This window comes from Mytilus edulis, chromosome 9 (genome assembly GCF_963676685.1).
Source record: "Mytilus edulis chromosome 9, xbMytEdul2.2, whole genome shotgun sequence".
NCBI classification, from domain to species: domain Eukaryota; kingdom Metazoa; phylum Mollusca; class Bivalvia; order Mytilida; family Mytilidae; genus Mytilus; species Mytilus edulis.
The window spans coordinates 63,449,507-63,471,432 of record NC_092352.1 but is presented as its reverse complement, the minus strand read 5'-3'; the positions used below and the strand labels follow the sequence as shown (position 1 = coordinate 63,471,432).

Genomic DNA, 21,926 nt, shown 5'->3' with positions numbered 1-21,926 from the left:
CCGCTTTCACTTTCAGAATCATGTGATCAGCTGTGATACATGTAAATTGATGGATACTGTGTTTAAGGTTTGGTATTTAAAAAGGCTGCTTTGGCGTTACATAACTCGCATCATCTTATTGTATGCTATCAAAACACGTCTACACATTATATGTTTGCGCATGTAGAATCATGTAGAGAATAATTGAAATCAGAAGGAATTTTAGGTAAAAAATTTTATTATAACAAAAATCTCTGTATTAAAGGCTGTGGATTTTCTATAAAAATCTTGATTTATTTGCCACAAAGTCCTCTTTTTCTATTAAATGCAATGGAACAGTAAAAAATAATGCTTTGCATCAAGTTTCCCCTTGGAATATGTACAAAATGGCCTATCTCTATTATTCATAATATCTGTAGTTTTGATACAATTGAAGTTTGAAAAGTTCGTACAAAAATGGCTACAGAAGGGTACATAAACCTTAAATGACATTAAGGTTCATCACAAGGAATTGAAAAATATGGCCGTGTTTACACCTCCAAAATTACTTTGAGTACAGACAAACTGGTACATCCGGGAAAGTTTTAAGGCATAGCAGGAACTAGATATATAAAAGTTATATGAAGTCTACGTTTCAGAAAATTAAAAACTTACCTGGATTTTGATGTTAATTTTTTTCCAGTCTGCAGAAGATAGCAAAATAAACAAAAACCCGATTTTCATTTGATACGGTCCACTCAGTTACACAGTTTAAACCTGTTAAATCACCTATTGTTTACAGGTGTCTATTGTCCATCTATTTAAGGAATAACAGTACTGTAGTTGAAGAGTTGCCACCGTCAAATCTAGGTCGCAAATGCAGTTTTACTGGCGACGCGTAGCGGAGACAGTAAAACGGAGATTAGCGACCGTCAAATCAAAATTGACGGTGGCAACTCTTCAACTACAGTACTGTTATTCCGATTCTAATGCATTGCAAAAAGAAAAAATACGATAAAACTTGAAAAAATGTCTAAATTTGTCAAATAAAAAAAATCCGCGAAACTTTATGAATGATTTTGGCACAAAGACGTCATGGCTAAACGTGACGTCATACAAATGAAAACTTACAAACTGGAGGTTATTACGTTACCTGTACGCTTCAAATTCGGATTAAATTACATTAAAACGGCGAATTCGAGGTAGGTGTTGTTTTATTTTCGATTATATAGTAGTAATCGAACATTTGTTGATTCATCAATTCAAAATGGCGGGCCCTCCTTAGTTACGCCTGGTCAACTGTGGATTTGACGGCATCTTTAAGCCAATGAAAAAAATTGTTACATCCAAATTGCATTAGAATGTCCATTTAAATCATTACTACTCACAACATTGATTATATGAGGGGAGCTTCTCAATCGTTTTCACTACTTAGTTAATTTTTGCACCTTCTGCAGGAATGAAAAAAAATGGATAGCAAAATCTAGAAAAGTTTATAATTTTCTGAAACATAAAATGCATTTAAAATTTATATATCTAGTTCCTGCCATCCCTTAAAACTGTTGCAGGTGTATAGGTTAGTCTGTACTCAGAGTAAAATTTGGGGTGTAAATACGGCCATTTTAGCCAAAAGGTTATGATGAACCTTAATCATAACAAATGGACAAATATGTGCAGTTTGGAAAATTTCAATGCCTGGCATTCACTAGATATATAAAATTTAAATGCATTTTGTGATTCAGAAAGATCAAATCATTTCTTGATTTTTGATGGGCATTTTTTTCCTTCCTGATGAAGGTGTAAAAATAATCAATTAAACACATGACTGCTATATTTATGTAGTATATTTCATGTTGTTAAGGAATGACTGTAATATTTTTTCTGTCTATGAAGAAATAACAAAAAATGTGGTGCACACTGAATAAGGTGCGTACATCAATCAACAAATTTTACCACACGTGTTATGAAGCAGTAAATCGTTTAATGTTGTGTATGAAATTAGTTCCTTATCGTTATAATCCTTCAAATCATGGTTGTAAATATTTTTCATATTTATCAAACAATTTATTCTCTCATCATGAAATATCATAACCATGTTTAAGTTTTTTGTATGTTTTTCGTGTATAAAATGTACGTACTGGATTGAATGTCAAACAATTATGTGTGTGTTTACAAACAGGAGATTCAGTTATTTATAGATAAAAATTACCTGTGTACCGATATGCATGATCATTGGTGACCAGACAAAATCTAAATGCTAAAATAGAGAGTTCAAATCAAAAACTCGACGGGATTGACAGACATTTACTAGATTTGGATTGTCCAAACCAATCAATGAAATTTAATTATTAACCTCTCAGTACCTAATGTCTTCCAATCAGGTAGTAAGAAGCATTCAACTCACAGACTGCCAAACTTTCAATTCTTAATAACGTCTCCGAGGATATGTTGATAAAAGCCATATTGTTTTTTAATTGATTGTTAAAGCAAAAATGTTTAGGTCTCCCAACAGGGACTAAGTGCACTTATATATTCAGTGAATTTACTCTATTGATCAATGTTCCTGGTCTTATAATTACATAAATGTAGCTTATAAAATGGAAGACGTATATATGCTACAGAATAGAGAAAAAATGTTCAAATCAAAAATTAAGAATAAAAAAAAAATGTGTACAAAAATAAAGAGAATTAAAAACCAACTTTTCAGAGAACCATTGATGGTCTTTCCACCAGTTAAGACCTTTTTTTTATATGAAAATGTTAAAATTTGGTTTAAAATGTCAATTATAGCGTCAAATGACAGCTTATTGAATGCTTATTCGAAAAATATATGGTTTCTATACAAAAAGATATAAATAAGGGAGATCATTTATTAATTCCAGTTTAAAATATGTTACTTCCGGTAATTTTTTATTGTTTACTTGGCACTGATTCCAAAAATATATGGTTCTATATACTTTTTTATTAATTAAGTTCAAAATATAGCTACTTCCGGTTTACAAAAGGTCACTTCTGGTTGTCTTTTTCTAGATCAGATTGCTTGCAACCTAATTTAAAAAGTCCCATGTCTTGATCATGTATACATATGAGGTAAAAGCAAAGGTCAAAATCTAGAACGTTACATTTACCTATGACCTTGAGCTCAATTTCGAGGTCATCAACCAAGGACCTCAAATCAAAAGACTCTAGGCCTCTACTATATATTGTTAATGAGTTGTATTACCTTACAACTAATATTAGATATAAAAGGGGGCAAAACTGGCATCAAATGTCTAAGTACTCTTTCAACCTAAATTAACATGTTAGGACATGTCGCAACTAACAATTTAGTAAAAATAATTTGTCGATAAGTTATACCGCTTTTGAAAATAAGTGAAAATAAGCCAAAATCAAAATTATAATATGACCTTGACCTTTGACCTTGACCTTATTTTCAATTTTTTGGACCAAGGATCTCAAATCAAAAGACCCTAGGTCTCTATCACTTACGGTTTACCAGTTAGAAATGCATATTCTTATATCAAACATAAAAGGGGGGATAACTCTCATATGGAATCTATATACGGCTTGGGTCTAAATAAAACAGAACATCCTGAGGATATAACGAGCAATTTGGAAAAATAAATTTGTCGGTTTCTTATATGGTTGCGAAGCATTAGAGATAACAAGAAAAACAGTGTTCTGGGAGATAACTCTTATTTGGCAAAGTATTCGGTTAAGCAGAGTTGGTTTCAAAAGCGTATAAACTGTTCGATATCACATTCCAAAAATCTAAGCGACATCTTGCGAAACAAAAAAACAGCGAAGGAAAAAAATTAGGCGAAAGAAAAAAAAATTAAAATTAAAAACCAATTGTTCAGAGAACAATTGAAGGTCTTTCCACCAGTAAATATCTATTTTGATATTAGAATTTTAAAAATCAGTCTAAAATGTCAGTTCCTATGGCTTTATGATGTAAAGATATGAATTTTAAGCAAAGGTCATAATCTAGAACGTCAAATTTACCTATGACCTTGACCTCAATTTCAAGGTCACAAACTGAGGATCTCAAATCAAAAGACCCTAGGTCTCTCATATGTATGGTTAATAAGTTATATCCCTTTACGCATAATTTTAGATATGATAGGGGCTAAAACTCCCAGTCATTGTCTACTCACCCTTTCAACCAAAATTATTATGTTACGACATGTCGCAACTAACAATTTAGTAAAAATAATTTGTCGATATCTTATAAGGTTTATGAAAATGAGTGAAAATAAGCCAAAATCAAAATTTAGAATATGACCTTGACCTTTGACCTTGACCTAATTTTCATTTTTTTGGACCAAGGATCTCAAATCAAAAGACCCTAGGTCTCTATCACTTATGGTTTTCCAGTTTAAAATACATTTCAAACTTTCAAATACAAAAGGGGAAATAACTCTCATATGGAATCTCGATACGGCTTCGGTCAAAATAAAACAGAACATCCTGAGGATATAACGAGCAATTTGGAAAAATAAATTTGTCGGTTTCATATACGGTTGCGAAGCCTTAGAGATAACAAGAAAAACAGTGTTCTGGGAGATAACTCTTATATGGTAAAGTATTCGGTTAAGCAGAGTTGGTTTCAAAAGCGTATAGACTGTTCGATATCATATTCCAAATTTCTAAGCGACATCTTGCGAAAACAAAAAACAGCGAAGGAAAAAAATTAGGCGGAAGAAAAAAAAAAAAAAATAATAATCAGAAGAAAAGCAATAGATCTTTCCACGGAAAAGTGGAAAGACCTAATAATCAGAAGAAATCCAATAGGTCTTTCCACGGAAAAGTGAAAAGACCTAATTAAAAACCAATTGTTCAGAGAACAATTGAAAATCTTTCCACATGAAAGAAATTTTGATAAGAAGATAGTTTCTTCATACTGGTGCGATAAATAATGGTTAAATTATATTTTTTAGTGATATAAGGGAGATAATATAATGCTTCCAGTGAAATTAATGTCACTTTCGGTCTCATATGATAGCTTCTTTCACACTGATTCCAAAAATATAAAGTTTCTATATACTTTTGTATGTAGAATGGGAGATAATTGGCCACTTCCAGTTTGTTGGAAGTCATTTTTAGTCTTCAGTTATCAGTTTATGTATCTATATGACAAAATATATGGATTCTGAGTACTTTTATATGAAAAAATAGCAAAAAAAGGCTACTTTCGGTTTTCTCAAGGTCACTTCCGGTAGTCATTTTTCAAGGTCATTTGTCACCTTACCTTTTGTATAAGTTCAAATGCCTTTATAATGAACTTAGTTGAAGTTATAATCAAATAACCTCATATCAAGACATTTCAGGGGCACCAACTCCTATAAGATGCCATTAAATTGTATAATACTAAATGTAGCATATCTTCATTACAATAAAGCAGACATTTTGCACTTGTTCTTTTATATGTATCTTTTAAAGTGTCGGAGAAAATGCAAAAACAAGCAAAAGTCACAATTGAGAACTTGACCTTGACCTTTGACCTTGACCTCATTTTCTAAGTTAGGACCTAGGGATTTCAAATAAAAACATTCCAGGGTTATACGGTTAACTGTTTATGAGTTAAAAAAAACATACCAACAAATTTATTTTGTAAAGGTAGATAACTCCTATAAAATTTCATCGAATCACTTCGATCCTAATTAGCCAAAAATTACTGAGGAAGTAACGAACAATTTGTAAAAAGAATTTTGTCAATATCTTTTTTTGTTACAAAGGAGATGCACTCACTTGATAAACAGCGAATAGGGAGATAACTCTTATAAAGAAAATGGTTCGGCTTAGCAGGGTGAAATTTAAAAGTGCATAAACTACATGTATACGATACAATACAAGAAATATCTAAGCGACATATTGCGAAACAAAAAACCAATAATTATTTACTTTTTACAAATTGTGACTTGAGTGGAGAGCTGTCTCATTGGCACTCATGCCACATCTTCTTATAATGTTTGTTAACCTTTTGCAATATGTACATGTACACATGTACAAAAAGTTCTTTAGTCCATCATGTTAAGCTTTTACCCAAGAAAGGTCAAACTGTTTTTTTTTTATCACATAGAAGTGACTAAAGCCTTCAAAATCCTTGCTTAACCCTTGGTTTCAGTGAACCTGTTTGTTTTGTTCTTTCACAGAAAGAAAGAAAAAAAAAACTCAAAATAACAGGGCAAAAACATAACATCGTCAAATCATCACTATAGGTTGCACTTTGTAAATACAGTTTGACCATACACTGAGGTCTCTTTTGGGTAGATATGTAATATTGATGACGTATATTCATGTTTTTGTTTAAATGTACTGAAATCATTCTGATCGTTTTAATCATTTAGTGTACTTTATTTTTTAATTCATTTGATTGATCAGCTCAAATTTTGGGCACCATGATTGGTTAATAAAGTTTTCTTATTTTAGAGAAAATGTGGGAACGTAAACCAGTACATGTATAATGTACATTTATTTAAATCTGTGATGTTGGATTCTGAGGAAGTCCCAAAGTCAAAGGAGGGGGTAGGACAGACTTTTGGTATAAGTTTAAACTTTTCTAAAGAAGTTCATGACATATAAATGTTGAAAATATGTTGCACAGCCCTATGTTTTGACGTTTGCATAAAATAGTAGTGCATATATATTTACTTTCCATTTTAGGATATAATTTTTTTCGAAACTTCATAGTAAAAGTGCCATAGTTATGGTCATCAGGTGAGTTCCTATATTTACAAGGTGCAACTTTAAAGTAAAAAGCTGTACCATCCACAAGAAATTTAATTTAACGGGGTTTCAAATTGGGTAGAGGAAATTACAACTCTTGCTCACTAGCTGCAAGTTTTTGAAACTGGCAACAAAATAAAGCTGCTGGCAATTTTTCTGGCTCAAACTTTTTTGTACTGTAGTCAGAGCAGCTCTCTGCTGGATGCACAGGTTGTCTGTACTCTGAGTTACATGTACATGTGTGATTTTACGATTATTAAACACAGCCATACTTGTCAATTCCTTATGATGAAATATGGTAAATTTGATAAAACATCTTCCTGTATCTATACACCTGACAGGAGACAACACTGGTCATTTCAGTAGATTAACTGCAATATTTTATTACTTTTCAGTCAGTTAAAATTTAGATATATAAATTTCAATTCAATTACGAAGAAAAAGGTTTTACAAGTCACATAATGGCTGTTATTGACTTTTTTAATAGCAGTCTTTCTTTCTGAACGAATACTTAATTGTGAAACAGAACATAATTTAATGCCATATAACACAAGTTCATCAATTATCAAATTGAACCAGTGCATTACAAGTCAGTATATACCCTGTAATTTTATTTTATTGGAAGTGAACTTTCAGTACACACAGCATGTAAGCAATCAAATTGATTTTAATATTTATAAATACTTGAATGTTCATACAATCCATTTTTATATTTAAGCATATCTATAAAAGAACAAAATGGGGAAGTGGAATCAGTTAACATTGCTACTGTGGAAGAACTTCTTAATACAGAAACGGAAGATCTTTTTGACAATTTTTGAAATCGGTTTACCAACATTTTTTGGACTCATTCTCTTGCTGATTAGATTCAGAGTAAAGACAGAAGCAATTTTACATGGAGTTAATTGGACTGATTGTTCAGAATTTAAGGTTTTACCATTCACATCTAAAATTCCAAGACAGCTGGCATACACACCAATGAATCATGTCACCAATCAAATTATGAATAGAACAAAGAATATGTTGTCACTGACAGATGGTAATTGGATGCTACTATATAATATTTATACAGTAATTATGAGGAGAAGACATGTCAGTGGGTTAATTATCCACCAATGACCTATAGGATTAGGATATTTACAATGGGCATGATGGGGCAGCCAATATTTCAACACCATAATAGACTAACATCTTTTAGTTTAACACCTCATTGGTCTGACTATTCATTTCAGAGAAGGGACAAATGCTTATAAGTGTGTTTCACAACAAACAGCTAGTACACATCAAAAACTGTACCAGATTAATATTTGCTTCATGTAATTAACACTCAGTTTTCAATCACAAAAGAAAATATAAACTGAAAGTAATTTAAATGTACATTACATATTTTTGAAAAATCACTATTACGTGTGACTTACCATTTCTTTTTTAGTATGGAAAATCTCATATTTGAAATAATTAAATAGATTTGACTATTTTATAGAATTCATGTAGCATTTTCTTCAAGCAATGATCTGTTTAAATTTCTTTTATAATTTGCATCAATATCTGTGGTCCATTATGATCAAAATCAGAACAACCAAGAGCTTTTTGAAAATACCAAGTGTGCATGGCTCTTCATCAGGCGTACATGTAACAATATTGATTTAAACAACATTTCTGGAGTGTTATTTCAATAATATTTTATTACTAATATACTAAGTCAAGATGGATATCCAAAAAATTATCAAAATGTTCTTCAAAGAAATTCCCCTTCCAGACCTTTGATCACAATTTTCAATAAGTAAACAAAGTACATGGGATGACTGCAACTTATGTTGGATGATGAATAAATGACAATTGGTAATATCATACCTGCCAGACAGATATTTACACTTTACAATTATTCAATACACATGATATATATGACATAATCATTCGAAACATGAACATATATTATTTATTTATGTTCTTAAAAAATATTTTCATGAGTATTCATTAAAGAAATGTATAACAAGCGATAAGGATTGTTATTTTGCACTTGATAATGTCCGTGATTTTGAACAATATATATTCAATTATCAGTCAAAAGTGACAGGGACGTGTGCAGAAATTTCTGTGGCAACATAAAACCTGTATAACCTCTCAAAAGGTATAAGATGTGGTATGAGTGCCAATTTGTAAAAGTGAACTATTATAGGTTAAAGTACAGTCTTCAACACGGAGCATTGACTCACATATAACAGCTAGCTTATTATATAATAAAGGGCCCCAAAAAATGACCAGTGTAAAACCACTCAAACAGGAAAACCAACGGTCTAATCTATACATGTTTAAAAAAAAAACCAGAAACTAGAAACACTTATGGACACATGGTCCTAATAAGTATAATTTAAGATTATAGATTAACATTTATAGTTATCATGTACCAAATTACACAAGAAATTGTTTATGTTGAACCAATTAATTAATGGATGGAGTTTAATGCCACTTTTTTTATGTGCAAAATATAGTTCAGTACAGTAGTGTATTTTTAGTAGAAGAATTCAGAATTTCAATAATTTGAAAGAAAAATGTGTTTGTTACTAAAAATTTGTTTCCATTTTTCAGTTCAAGGTTTTAACACAGAAGAAGAAATGGTGGACTTCTTAATTTTTGCTAATTCTACAGTGAACAACACAAAAACATATTTAGGTGGAGTTGTCTTTCAAACTAACCTATTGGATACAAAACACATCCAATATTCCATCAGGCTTAGTTCTTATCCTAGAAATACGAAAAATAAAAATCAGAAATTGAACCCTATAAAAGATGATACTAACTGGTTTACACAGTACATGTTTCCATTGTATCAACGAATTGGACCAAGGAGTAACATATCTTGTGGAGGGGATCCAGGTTTGTAAAAATAATGGTTCAAGTTTCATAGCATATTATCATTTAACAAATTACACAAGAAACTTACTGTTGAACAAATTTTATCAAGTTGTTATTTTAAATGCTTTAGGCATAGCTTTGGTTCGGGTTATTTAAAAATGATTTTTTTTTTACTGATTTCACATTCAATTTGATAGTTTTTTCTGATTTCACATTCAATTTGATAATTTTTTCTGATTTCACATTGAAAAATGTAACTTGATTTTGAAGAACAGGAGCGTTCAAGTTTTAATGCCATTTAATAGAAATAAAAAATTCCACTCTTTGGATAAAAGAAATGTGATTTTTAAAAGTCAAACCATAAGGGAAGCTATGAATTTTTTTAAGTAACCTGTAAAAGGTTAGAGAAACAGCGTAAAGTGCAAAACACTTACTCCTTTAAACAAATTATAAAACAATACTTGAGACAGTCCCAATATTCAGTCTGAAATGATTGCAACTATTACTCTTATTTTAGAATGTATGATTTTAATGATTTGTATATTATATCTATTTGCTACATGCAATCTGTATCTGTTTTATATGTTTTAATCATGGTACATGTAAATTGAACTATTATGACTATACAATTGTGTTTATATGTTGTATGTTTGCTTTTTTTCTCTTATTATTATTTTTTTTTTTTACTTGTATTGTATATGAGGGCCTCAGGGAAGATTAGTAATTGTAACTAACTGTGTTTACCCTCTTTAAATAAAAAATTGATTTATTATTATTATTATTATTACATTTGTTATTCTGCAGGATATGTCAGAGAAGGATTTACAGCATTACAAACTGCCATCAGCCAGTCAGTTATATCCATCATAGCGAACGAAACTGGTTCCCAGACCAGATTGAAGCAGATAGAGCTTGGTCTGCACAGACATCCCTATCCTCCATACAATGATGACAAATATGTCCTGGTCATTCAGCAACAGTTTCCTTTAATTCTCATCTTAAGTTTTGTTCTGGTAGCCCTAAATATTGTCAAGGATATTGTACATGAAAAGGAAAGGAAGCTGAAGGTATTCTATTCACTATATATATGCAATTCTTCACTAATTATTTTTTTTTAATTATTGTGTGAGTTTTTCGTCATCACTTTGTATTTTAATTATATATATATATATAACACAAACAAATCATTTACCATAATATCAAATTATTGAGTTGGAACCAAACTTGATATCAATTATCTGAATTTTTATGAAATGATGATAATGACCAATCAAAATGGTCATTGTAACAATAAGTTTGATGGGAAATGACGATAATATCTTTCACTTTAAAAAAAAAAGCTTAACTATTTCAACTTCTAACAAAAAAAGTCACAGACCTTATTAATATTTAGACCAATTGGAAATGCATTCATTTTGTTTAGGTAATTTTTTTTGTTGGACTAATAGGAGAAAAAAAGGTAATGTCGAAATAAAAAAAGAACTAAATTACAGAAATCGTTTAAATTTTACAATAGTTTAGATTAGGTAGAGCGTATTTGAAAAAAATAATAAACAATATAGGTCACCAATGAGTTAAAAAAGATATTTCAATTTTAATGCAAAAAAAATGGCTTTTTTTTACCAAAGGGAGATAATTTGGAGCTTTTTTAATGATATAAACATTTTAAAAGTCATTTGTGGGTACACCTCTGAGGAGCCAAAAATTTCTAGAATTAAATTTGAAAAGACAAAAATAATATGGGATGTACATGATTCTTGTAAAATCATTTTTTGTAACCCTCACCCATTTTCTCAAAATTTTGGCTAAAAAGACTGACGAGATAGTTCATAAAACTTAAAAACTGAATTACTCAAAAACCATTTGTTGAAAATACACATTTTTTTCACAGAGATATGTTTGATTATAATGTTTTATAAATTCATTCATATTTTCCACTTGTATCACATGTTTTGGAAATAATTCAAGAACGAGATTTCAACAAGACTGAATGAGACTGAAAAGTCAGAAGAATGCATCCTTTATAGTTTAATAAATAAAATTTGTAATGAAAAAACATTTTTTTTGTACCTTGAGCCTCCTTAAGGGCTTTATGTTTTTCAGTCTGTGACTGTGTGTCTATAGATTCATTCAATCGTCCTTCCATTTGTTTGCTTGTCTATCTGTCCCACCTGAGCCTCAGGTTAAACATTTTTGGTCTAGGTAGTTTTTGATGAAGTTGAGGTCCAATCAACTTGAAACTTAGTATACATTTTTTCTATGGTAGGATCTTTCTTATATTAATGCCAAATAAGAGTTTCGACCCCAATTTCATGGTCCACTGAACAAAGAAAATAATAGTGCAAGTGGGACAACCGTGTACTATGAACACATTCTTGTTTAGAATATATAATATATTATGTGCATTGAAATACAATGGTCATGATAAATATATTACAACAAAATACAATTTTTGGAATTCATTGAACATCAACCCAACAAACAATGTTAGTGTGCTATACATAAAAAGGCATTACGGTGACATCTTAAATATACTTTAATCAATCATGGGCAAGCCTACTTTTGTGTTAAAACAATTTTAGTGCTTGTCATATTTTACAGACATTTATCTGTTGTTGAAGACTCTTGATTTCCTGTGTCTTTAGGAGACTGTCTCATTGATGTCTTCCCTTCCTTTTTAATTTCACCAGGAATGAAAGTTGCTTAAGGTCATATTTATGTTTTACTCTTTTAACAGGTCTAAAAACATAAACAGTCTCTAGTTTTAGAGGGATGCATAGTGAATTGGCAAACAATAGATCAAATGTATTTTAAATATTTAATTTTATTTGCTGAAGTTTATATTCCAGCAGCATATGTCTTCTGAGTGGAATTTGTTATCCACTTTTTTAAAACTTTAAAATTATCGTCTTTCATTGAATCATTGTAGGAATCAATGAAAATGATGGGATTGAGTAACTGGTTACACTGGATGGCCTGGTTTATCAAGTATACTGTATTCCTTTTTATCACAGTCCTCATCATGACCATCTTATTAGCTGTAAAGACTGATAAAGGAGCAGTTATTAATAAATCTAATCCCGTTATTATTTTTATCTTTTTGATGCTGTATGCCATTTCTACAATATCTTTCTGTTGTACTGTTAGTGTGTTTTTCTCAAAAGGTAAGTATAGAAAGCCTGTAGTATTTGTTAGTGGTTGCAAGCATGTTGTGTTTTTTGAATCAGGTATTATTATGTTGAATGAAGACATTGGTTTTTCTTTTGAATTGTTTCACTTTTTGCTGGAATTTTTTATAGCTTAAATATAGTACAGACAGAGGAAGCACTCCAATTTGCAACCTGCATGTTGATTAAATACTCAAAGTGTTGACTAATATAACTTTAAAGTTTATGTGATACCAGTACTAAAACCTTCTTTAATAAAGACTTTCAAAATAAAAATTCAATTATGATCAGTAAAGCTGTTGCTCTGCTTTTGCGACAATTGACGTTTCATTTTCCCCCAAAAAATCTTTCATTTGCACCAATAATACAGGAAAATAGTATAAAACAATTTATTTATTCAAAAAAGACTTTTGATAATACAATGTAACTTTAAAACACAGTTTTTGTTTGCATATCAAAACATATTCATCCGAAATCAGTCATCATAACCATAGTGAACACTATACATTGTTATAAATGAAATGATCAATAAATCTTAAAAAAAAACTACAGTAAAATTATATCATGCCTCAGTTCTAAGAACTATACACTGAAGTAAAAAAAAATGTTCTGGCACACAACTTGTAAGTCTAGATGTTCTCATGTATAATGTATATTAGATAACCTGTGTGTGTGGTCTTAAAAAAAAATGATGGCCAATGAGACAACTATCTGCCAAAGTTGAATACAGGGGATTAAAGAAATTAAAGGCTATCATACAGCCTTCAACAATGAGAATTATATAAATTTTCCTAATATGTTACCTGAAAAATTGTGCAAATGTGGTTTTTATTTCTTTGCGCTAATAAAAGATTGAATTTAGCAAAAATTGGTGCAAATGCAATGCGGCCCAGCAGCCAAGACATTCAAGAGTGTGCTTTCTTAAAGCTTAAATCTTAAGATAAGAAAATATTAGAATTGGAAAACCCAACAAGTTAAAGAAAGTATTATGTAAGTGGGTAGAAATTAAGATGAATAACATAATTTTTTAGCTAATTCTGGAGCTGCTGCAGGAGGGATACTCTTTTTCCTGACCTACATTCCATACCTGTTTCTACAACCTCGTTATGCTGATCTCTCCTTGACAACCAAACTAACTTCTAGTCTGATATCAAATGTTGCAATGTCTTATGGTGGACAGGTTATTGGAATGTTTGAAGGAACAGGTATAGATGAGTATTTTTAGTATTCAAAATTCCTCTTTTTCTTAACTATCTTAATAATATATACAAAGCTTGGATTTTTAAACAATCAAAAGTATATTATTTCTTTTGGATAAAGAAAGCAAAACACTATTTATGGAAACAAGCTGGTGAATGTGAACATTAAAACAACATATATGAATAATTGCAGGAGCTGGAGTTCAATGGAATACCTTGACTCAAGGTGCCTCTGTAGATGACAATTTCTCACTTGCCTATATAATGATGATGATGGTTGTTGATACTGTACTGTACGGTATTATTACATGGTACATTGAGGCAGTTTTCCCAGGAGAGTATGGTGTCCCGTTACCATGGTATTTCCCTTTCACTGTAAGTTTAAAGTTTATTTAATTGTATATATTTACACCAAACATCAAGCTTCAAGATTGCTATGCATATCCTTATAACAAAATAGTACATGTATATACTTTGTATCAAGAAGAACATTTAAATAAATTTAGGTATTTGGATGTATATTTGAAGTACTTTGATAAAGAAACTAATTAGATCACCAGATACCAGTATATAAATTTAAAAGAAGATATTAACTAAACCATTCACTTTATAAGCTAACAAACAAACTAACAGAAAAACAACATAGGAACCAGGACTTCCACAAATAATTATATTAGCCATTTAAAGTGGTCTCATCCAATATATGTTCTTCAGGACACAAATAATCATATTAGCCAGTTAAAATGGTCTCATCCAATATAGGTTCTTCAGGACACAAATAATCATATCAGTCAGTTAAAGTGGTCTCATCCAATATATGTTCTTCAGAACACAAATAATCATACTAGCCAGTTAAAATGGTCTCATCCAATATAGGTTCTTCAGGACACAAATAATCATATCAGCCAGTTAAAGTGGTCTCATCCAATATATGTTCTTCAGGACACAAATAATCATATTAGCCAGTTAAAATGGTCTCATCCAATATAGGTTCTTCAGGACACAAATAATCATATCAGTCAGTTAAAGTGGTCTCATCCAATATATGTTCTTCAGGACACAAATAATCATATTAGCCAGTTAAAGTGGTCTCATCCAATATATGTTCTTCAGGACACAAATAATCATATCAGTCAGTTAAAGTGGTCTCATCCAATATATGTTCTTCAGGACACAAATAATCATATTAGCCAGTTAAAATGGTCTCATCCAATATAGGTTCTTCAGAACTTCCACAAATAATCATATTAGCCAGTTAAAATGGTGTCATCCACTATATGTTCTTCGGGACTTCCACAAATAATCATATTAGCCAGTTAAAGTGGTCTCATCCAATATATGTTCTTCAGGACTTCCACAAATAATCATATTAGCCAGTTAAAATGGTCTTATCCAATATATGTTCTTCAGGACTTCCACAAATAATCATATTAGCCAGTTAAAGTGGTCTCATCCCATATATGTTGTTCAAGACTTCCACAAATAATCATATTAGCCAGTTAAAGTGGTCTCATCCAGTATATGTTCCTCAGGACTTCCACAAATTATCATATTAGCCAGTTAAAGTGGTATCATCTAATTTATCGGTAATTCATATATTTTCCCTTTGATTTTACTGCCTTATATTTTCGAGTATCAACGGCTGTATCACTGAAAATATTAGGCAATACAGTGTGTGACGTCATTATTACAGATAAACAGAATAATAGGTAGTTTCGTTTTTGATACTGACTATATTATGTGGAATATCTAGACGAGCCCGTTACTTTCCCAGTTATAATTCTACTTGATTACCTAAATAACCTTTTGATCTAAAGCTATCTCCCAATTTTCATCAGATGTTGAAATCTCAAATCAAAATGGTTTTCTTAACAAGATGTTAACCAAAGAGAGAGCAAGAGTCTTTGCAACTTCTAACAGGACAAAATAAATTATAACCTGCAATGCTTTAAGTGACACTCCATTCAATTTAGCACTTGAAATCTGGAAATGGAACACTAACAATATAAACAAGACTATCTTATCCCTACAATACTGATGTAATTTAAATAATTAAATTTGATTAATAAATAACACACTTACAAAAAAATTATCATCTCTGTTGATTTTCTGGTTTCATTTGTGAATCAAAATCATGAATACATAGAAAATCAGAAGTCTACATGTGCCTACTATAAATGCTATATACTATATTTTTATCAATTGAAACGGAATATGACAAAATAAAAGGAAAAAAACATTTGAAGTTAAAAATTATTTCATTTTCAGAGTTCTTATTGGTTTGGCACTGTAGCTAGTGATGAAATGGAAGGAGATGAAAACTATTTGAATACACGTTCTTCTGAATATTTTGAACAAGATCCTACAAGACTCAGACCTGGAATTCAAATAAGAAACTTGAAAAAGGTAATTTAGAAATAACTTGACTGCATTTCCAGTGAACAGATACTTCATTATATATCATTTATTATAATAGACAATTAGGACCAATTTATGTGTAATCCTTGACTGTTGATTGTTTTTTTTGTTTTGCATTTAATTCTGATTACATCTTTGCGATAATTATAAGTCAAAAAGAATAAAACATGTAAAGTATAACTTGCTACGTGGTATGGGTTTTGCTCATTGTTGTAGGCAACCTACAGGTAAAGGAAGATGAGGTGTCAATGCCAATAACAACTACAGAAAATAATCATACATCTATGATTAAATATCAATCAATTCACATTTAACATCCAATGGATTTAGTGTAAAGACGTTATATACAGGGGCATATCCAGGAATTTGGAAAGGGGGGGGGGAATTTTTAAAGATCGCCGAGCAGAGGGAGGCAAAAATTTTTGGGACCTTTTTGGGGCTAAAAACATAAAATAAGTGTAAAATGCACTTTTTAAACGGTTCCTGGCGTGGGGCATGTATATTCTACAATTGCTGTAAAGTGTAATGGTTGGACATTTTTTATGCTTTATTCTCCCTTTAATAGGATATTTATTGTCCAAAGCTATGTACTGAAATATTTGATGTGGGACTTGTCAGTAAAAAATAGACATGGAAAATTCTCGTTTGTTGTATGTTCAGTTAGCATAACCTCAGATTTCTTGTTGTAAACAAGAAATACCCCGGGCTATTCGCTGACAAAGTTGAAAAAATCACACAAGCAATTTTGATCCAAATGTTTGGTGAATATGCTTCAACCAATAAATTTAAGGGAAGTGATGGGTTCCAAATAGACCAAAGGCTACAAATGAGTCTGAAATGACAACGAATTTATGAAAGACGATCCACAAATGGAGACATAAAGGCTACACTAAGCAGTCTGGTTGCAGTCTGAAAAAAGTATTCACTATATCAGTTCGGCGAAACAGACATTCCGGTCAAACATGTAAACCTCGGCCTAAAAAAATACGCCCGTTTGTTATTCATCATGTTCATTCAATGCTAAATAATTCTGTTGGAAATTTTCGAAAAGTGGATAAGATTATTGTTTTCAATCCAGATATAAGAGCAGAATTCTTATTTAATGCAAAAATCAGAGTCATATTTTTTTCTCTCAAATACCTTGACTGCCTCCTTAAATCAAATGGTTCGTACCTTAGACTTTAAATCTATCTGTTCTTACTGGGGATCATTATTCAGTTATCATGTTATTTTAAAATAGGCTGGGCGTTTCGGGTTAAACATGTTTTTGTAGGTAAATGATATTGCAGTGGATTTTTTTTTCTATAGAGTGTAATAGAGTATTACTATTTGTTTGCTGAATTGTGAAATAGAAGTCACTATGTTCTTGCTCAATCCTGTGTTGCTTTGAAGGTATCATGTTTGTCATCCTCAGCCTAAGCAATGTTACGTTACTGTAATTTGAATTTCAAAATATCTGAGTGACGTTTTTTTGACGCACTGGTCAACTCCACCATAGCGAATCACATGACTTTGACATAATCAGTAAATACCAGCAAAAATATCTTTATAAGTAAAGAATTGTCGCATAAAAATTAAATACACGGTAAAGTTCGTGAAGTCTAGTCTGATTAATCATTTTACTAAAACGAAAAAAAGTCCAAGCAAAGGGCCCTCTACGCCTCCTCTGGCTCCGCCCACTGATATAAAGTCAGAGAAAAACATAACCTTGTGCAATGCCAAGATACTAGTATCGACAGATTGTAGAGCCATGAATGTGTATATTTAAATATTAAAATAATGCTTACTTTAATTTATTGATAACAAAATCAATATTAATGCCAATTGATGAAGTAGTAACCTTTCGACTAAGTTTATTCAAAGGATTGATAATTTTTACACACATCGTTTTCAAATTTCCAGGTTCTGTAAACAAGATTTCAGTAAAAATGAGGTTGGCTATCCCGTTTGAAATAAGTTTTCTACAGGTACAACCAAACTTCATACCAAATTTTTATATTAATGAAAGAATTAAGTAAAGGTTTTAAGTAATGTGTGATAATTAAATCTCTTACTTTAAAATTTCCCAGTTTTGACTACTGAGCTGACAATACCACTGTGACTGTTAGTCCTACCGTTGATTTAGATATGATCAAGGTAAACTTATTGATCTTTTAGATACACTTTTTTTTATATAGATAAGATTGTTGGTTTTCCCATTTAAATGGTTTTACACTAGTCATTTTTGGGGCCCTCTATAGCTTACTGCTAGGTGTGAGCAAAGTCTCCTTGTTGAAGACCCTACTTTACCTATAACGGTTTTACTTTTACAAATGACTTGGATGGAGAGTTGTCTCATTGGCACTCATTGGCACTCATACCACATCTTCTTATATTTATTCTTAAGGGTACCAATTCAACACTGTAATTATCTTTGAATATTGTCTTATCAATATATATTGATTTTGTTGTCAATATGAAAAGAACCAACAAAATATTATTTCTATACACATTATGACATACATATGTATGTACATTAACAGTCCTATAATCTGTTGATACCTTTATTTTTAGATTTCACAAGGTCATATTTTTCTTAGACTGTTAATGACATCTTTACACTAAATCCATTGGATGTTGATTGATATGTAAGTCCAACATACCGGTAACTGTTTAACTCTGTAACATTTTACATGTGTCTGTCCCAAGTCAGGAGTCTGTTATTCAGTAGCTATTGCTTATTTCTGTGTACATCAGTATTATATTTATATTTTATTTATTGTTTAGAACATAGATTAGGTTGTTATTTTTCTCATTTCAAATTGAATACAATTGTCATTTCAGGGCCTTTCGAGTATTGGTTTTGCTCATTGTTATAGGCAAACTTTAGTTGCTAATGGTTTACCTCTACATCATTTGGTCTTTAGTAAAGAGTTGTCTCATCAGCAAACATACCACATCTTCAAATGTTTATATGTAAAAAAAAAAATCTTCAGAAACATGGAATCAACAATCATTAAGAAGTATAATAATTATAGTAGCTTATAGATTTGATTTAATAGATATGAATTCTAAGCCTGATTTCAGAGATAAACCCACCAATCTTTTCTGAATTGCATAGAACAGAACTCATAAATTTAAAAGCAATTACTTTTTCTCATATAGTGAATAAAACCACTATTGATGCTTAATTTATTCAATTATTCCTTTATATAATGTCAACAGGTTTTCAAGACTAATGGAACAATGAAAACAGCTGTAGAAGGAATGACATTGAACATATATGAAGGCCAGATAACTGCTCTCTTAGGCCATAATGGTGCTGGGAAAACTACAACAATATCCATGTTAACAGGTAGAAAAGTTCACAGATTAATGCTTCTTTTATTTATACTGTAATTTGCATTTGTTAGATATGAAAATGTATACAAAACAACATTGAAAAACCTTGTCTTGTGAATATATTAATGTGCTTTTGGAAGTTTCAAAAACATTAAGGAGAAGGCTGTCAAACTATAAATGTCATTTAGTTTCTGTAATTGAAAGCACAAAGTGGTTTCTTGATATTGCAGTCAAAATTGTTAGTTTTGTTTATATCTCAAACTTGATTTCTTAAGCAGTGATATTTGCTGCATGTACATGTATAAGGTATACACTGCTGAATCAATTTAAGTGAAAATCCAGGCAGACATAAGTTTTGTGTCTTCTCTTTTATTGAATGTCCTTATTTACTTTTAATTTATTTCCTTTTTTTGGAAAGTTTGCTATAGCTTACTATAAGGCATCGGTCTCTAACCGGAAAAGAGACAGACTATCTTACTTTAGGAAGTGTGTCCTACTTCTAGATAATGTAGTACTGGTGTTTGAAAACTAATAATAGAAAGATGCTTTTGAAATTTTGAGCTCTTCTATTTAAATAGCATACAGCTTGAATTAAAATATACTGAATTTTCATCGATAAATCAAATAATTCAACTTCATTTGAAAATGCCTAACAAACACTACTTCGCGGATCTGCGCTACGAGGAAAGTAAAATCAATACACACACGAGACAGCAGTTTCTACGTTATGATTTTATTGGTATTCTCCAGACATGTGTCAGATCCATATATGTGTGCCTCTAAACGGGAGTACTATAATCCCGGTTTCAAAGGTTTTCTACCTTCCTCCGGTTGAAGAGAAAATTAATACCGTGTTTAAAATATTTCATGAATGAAGACACAGTCAATGAACATTTTTCGTCGCTTACTACGATTTTTACAAATGTTTATTCAATATGTAAAAGCCAGAGAGTATCGGAAGTATCATGGTATCTCATCTCATCTCGGCCATTAACAAACTCAGACTATAATTAAAAACCAAGATCTTTCCACCAGTTAATATCTATTTTGATATTAAAAATCAGTCTAAAATGTCAGTTCATATGGCTTTATGATGTATAGATATGAATTTAAAGCAAAGGTCAAAATCTAGAACGTCAAATTAACCTATGACCTTGACCTCAATTTCAAGGTCACAAACTGAGGATCTCAAATCAAAAGACCCTAGGTCTCTAATATGTATGGTTAATAAGTTATATCACTTTACACATAATTTTAGATATGATAGGGGAAAAAACTCCCATTCATTGTCTACGCACCCTTTCAAGTAAAATTATTAAGTTACGACATGTCGCAACTTACAATTTAGTCAAAATAATTTGTCGATATCTTATACGGTTTCTGGAAATGAGTGGAAATAAGCCTAATTCAAAAATTAGAATATGACCTTGACCTTTGACCTTGACCTAATTTTCATTTTTTTGGACCAAGGACCTCAAATCAAAAGATCCTACGTCTCTATCACTTATGGTGTTCCAGTTTGAAATACATCTCAAAATTTCAAATACAAAAGGGGAAAAAACTCTCATATGGAGCATTCATATTGCTTCGGTCGAAATTGGACAAATCATGCGAAGGATATAACGAGCAATTTTATAAAATAAATTTGTCATAATCTTTTACGGTTGCGAAGGAGTCGTGGACACAAGGAAAACAGTGTTTGGGGAGATAACTCCTACAAAGAAAACTATTCGGTTACGCAGGGTAAATTTCAAAAGTGCATAAACTGTTCGATATCATATACCAAATATCTAAGCGACATATTGCGAAACGAATATTTATCGCAAGAACAAAATTAGGCGGAAGAAAAAAAAAATAATCAGAAGAAAAACTATAGGTCTTTCCACAGAAAAGTGGAAAGACCTAATAAACTCGGCCTTTTACATATTCAGCATTAGAAATCAGACTATAACAAAATTCGTAATTATACTAATTGCTATTAAGACTCCTAAACAAAGTTTTTGCTCAGTTCTGATTATTTTTCTTCTTGTTCGATTTAGTTGTATTTTGAGGGGCCAACAGAAGGGAGGAATTTACTAAAGAACCCTATGGGATTTTTAAAATTTTTTCAATAACAATAATAAAAACAGTAAGTGACAGACACAGATGGTTTTCAGTAATGATCACAGGACCATAAAACAAATCAAATTAATTAAATTTAGGTTGAGTCCATGGTGTCAACCCCCCCCCCCCCCCCCAACCCCCAACCCCTCATGTTTGAGAACTTAAAAACAGTCAG

At 31.1% G+C, this 21,926-nt stretch overlaps 1 protein-coding gene across 7 annotated transcripts in view; it reads left to right on the top strand.

Annotated features, from left to right (window-relative positions):
• The first annotated feature begins 2 nt into the window (after positions 1-2).
• The window catches only part of LOC139488793 (phospholipid-transporting ATPase ABCA3-like), a 44,181-nt gene continuing 22,257 nt past the window's right edge, over positions 3-21,926 (top strand). For 2 of the 7 annotated variants that reach the window (XM_071274709.1, XM_071274704.1), the window contains exons 1-9: positions 3-205; positions 7,406-7,726; positions 9,277-9,564; positions 10,348-10,610; positions 12,473-12,707; positions 13,742-13,915; positions 14,103-14,284; positions 16,178-16,315; positions 19,532-19,661. In XM_071274709.1, coding sequence (XP_071130810.1) covers positions 7,426-7,726; positions 9,277-9,564; positions 10,348-10,610; positions 12,473-12,707; positions 13,742-13,915; positions 14,103-14,284; positions 16,178-16,315; positions 19,532-19,661 — 1,711 coding nt within the window. In that variant the 5' untranslated portion in view covers positions 3-205; positions 7,406-7,425. Of the gene's footprint in view, positions 206-2,318; positions 2,340-6,624; positions 6,679-7,405; positions 7,727-9,276; positions 9,565-10,347; positions 10,611-12,472; positions 12,708-13,741; positions 13,916-14,102; positions 14,285-16,177; positions 16,316-19,531; positions 19,662-21,926 lie in introns of those variants that run through there. The other 5 variants (XM_071274711.1, XM_071274705.1, XM_071274706.1 and 2 more) reach the window with 4 other exon arrangements.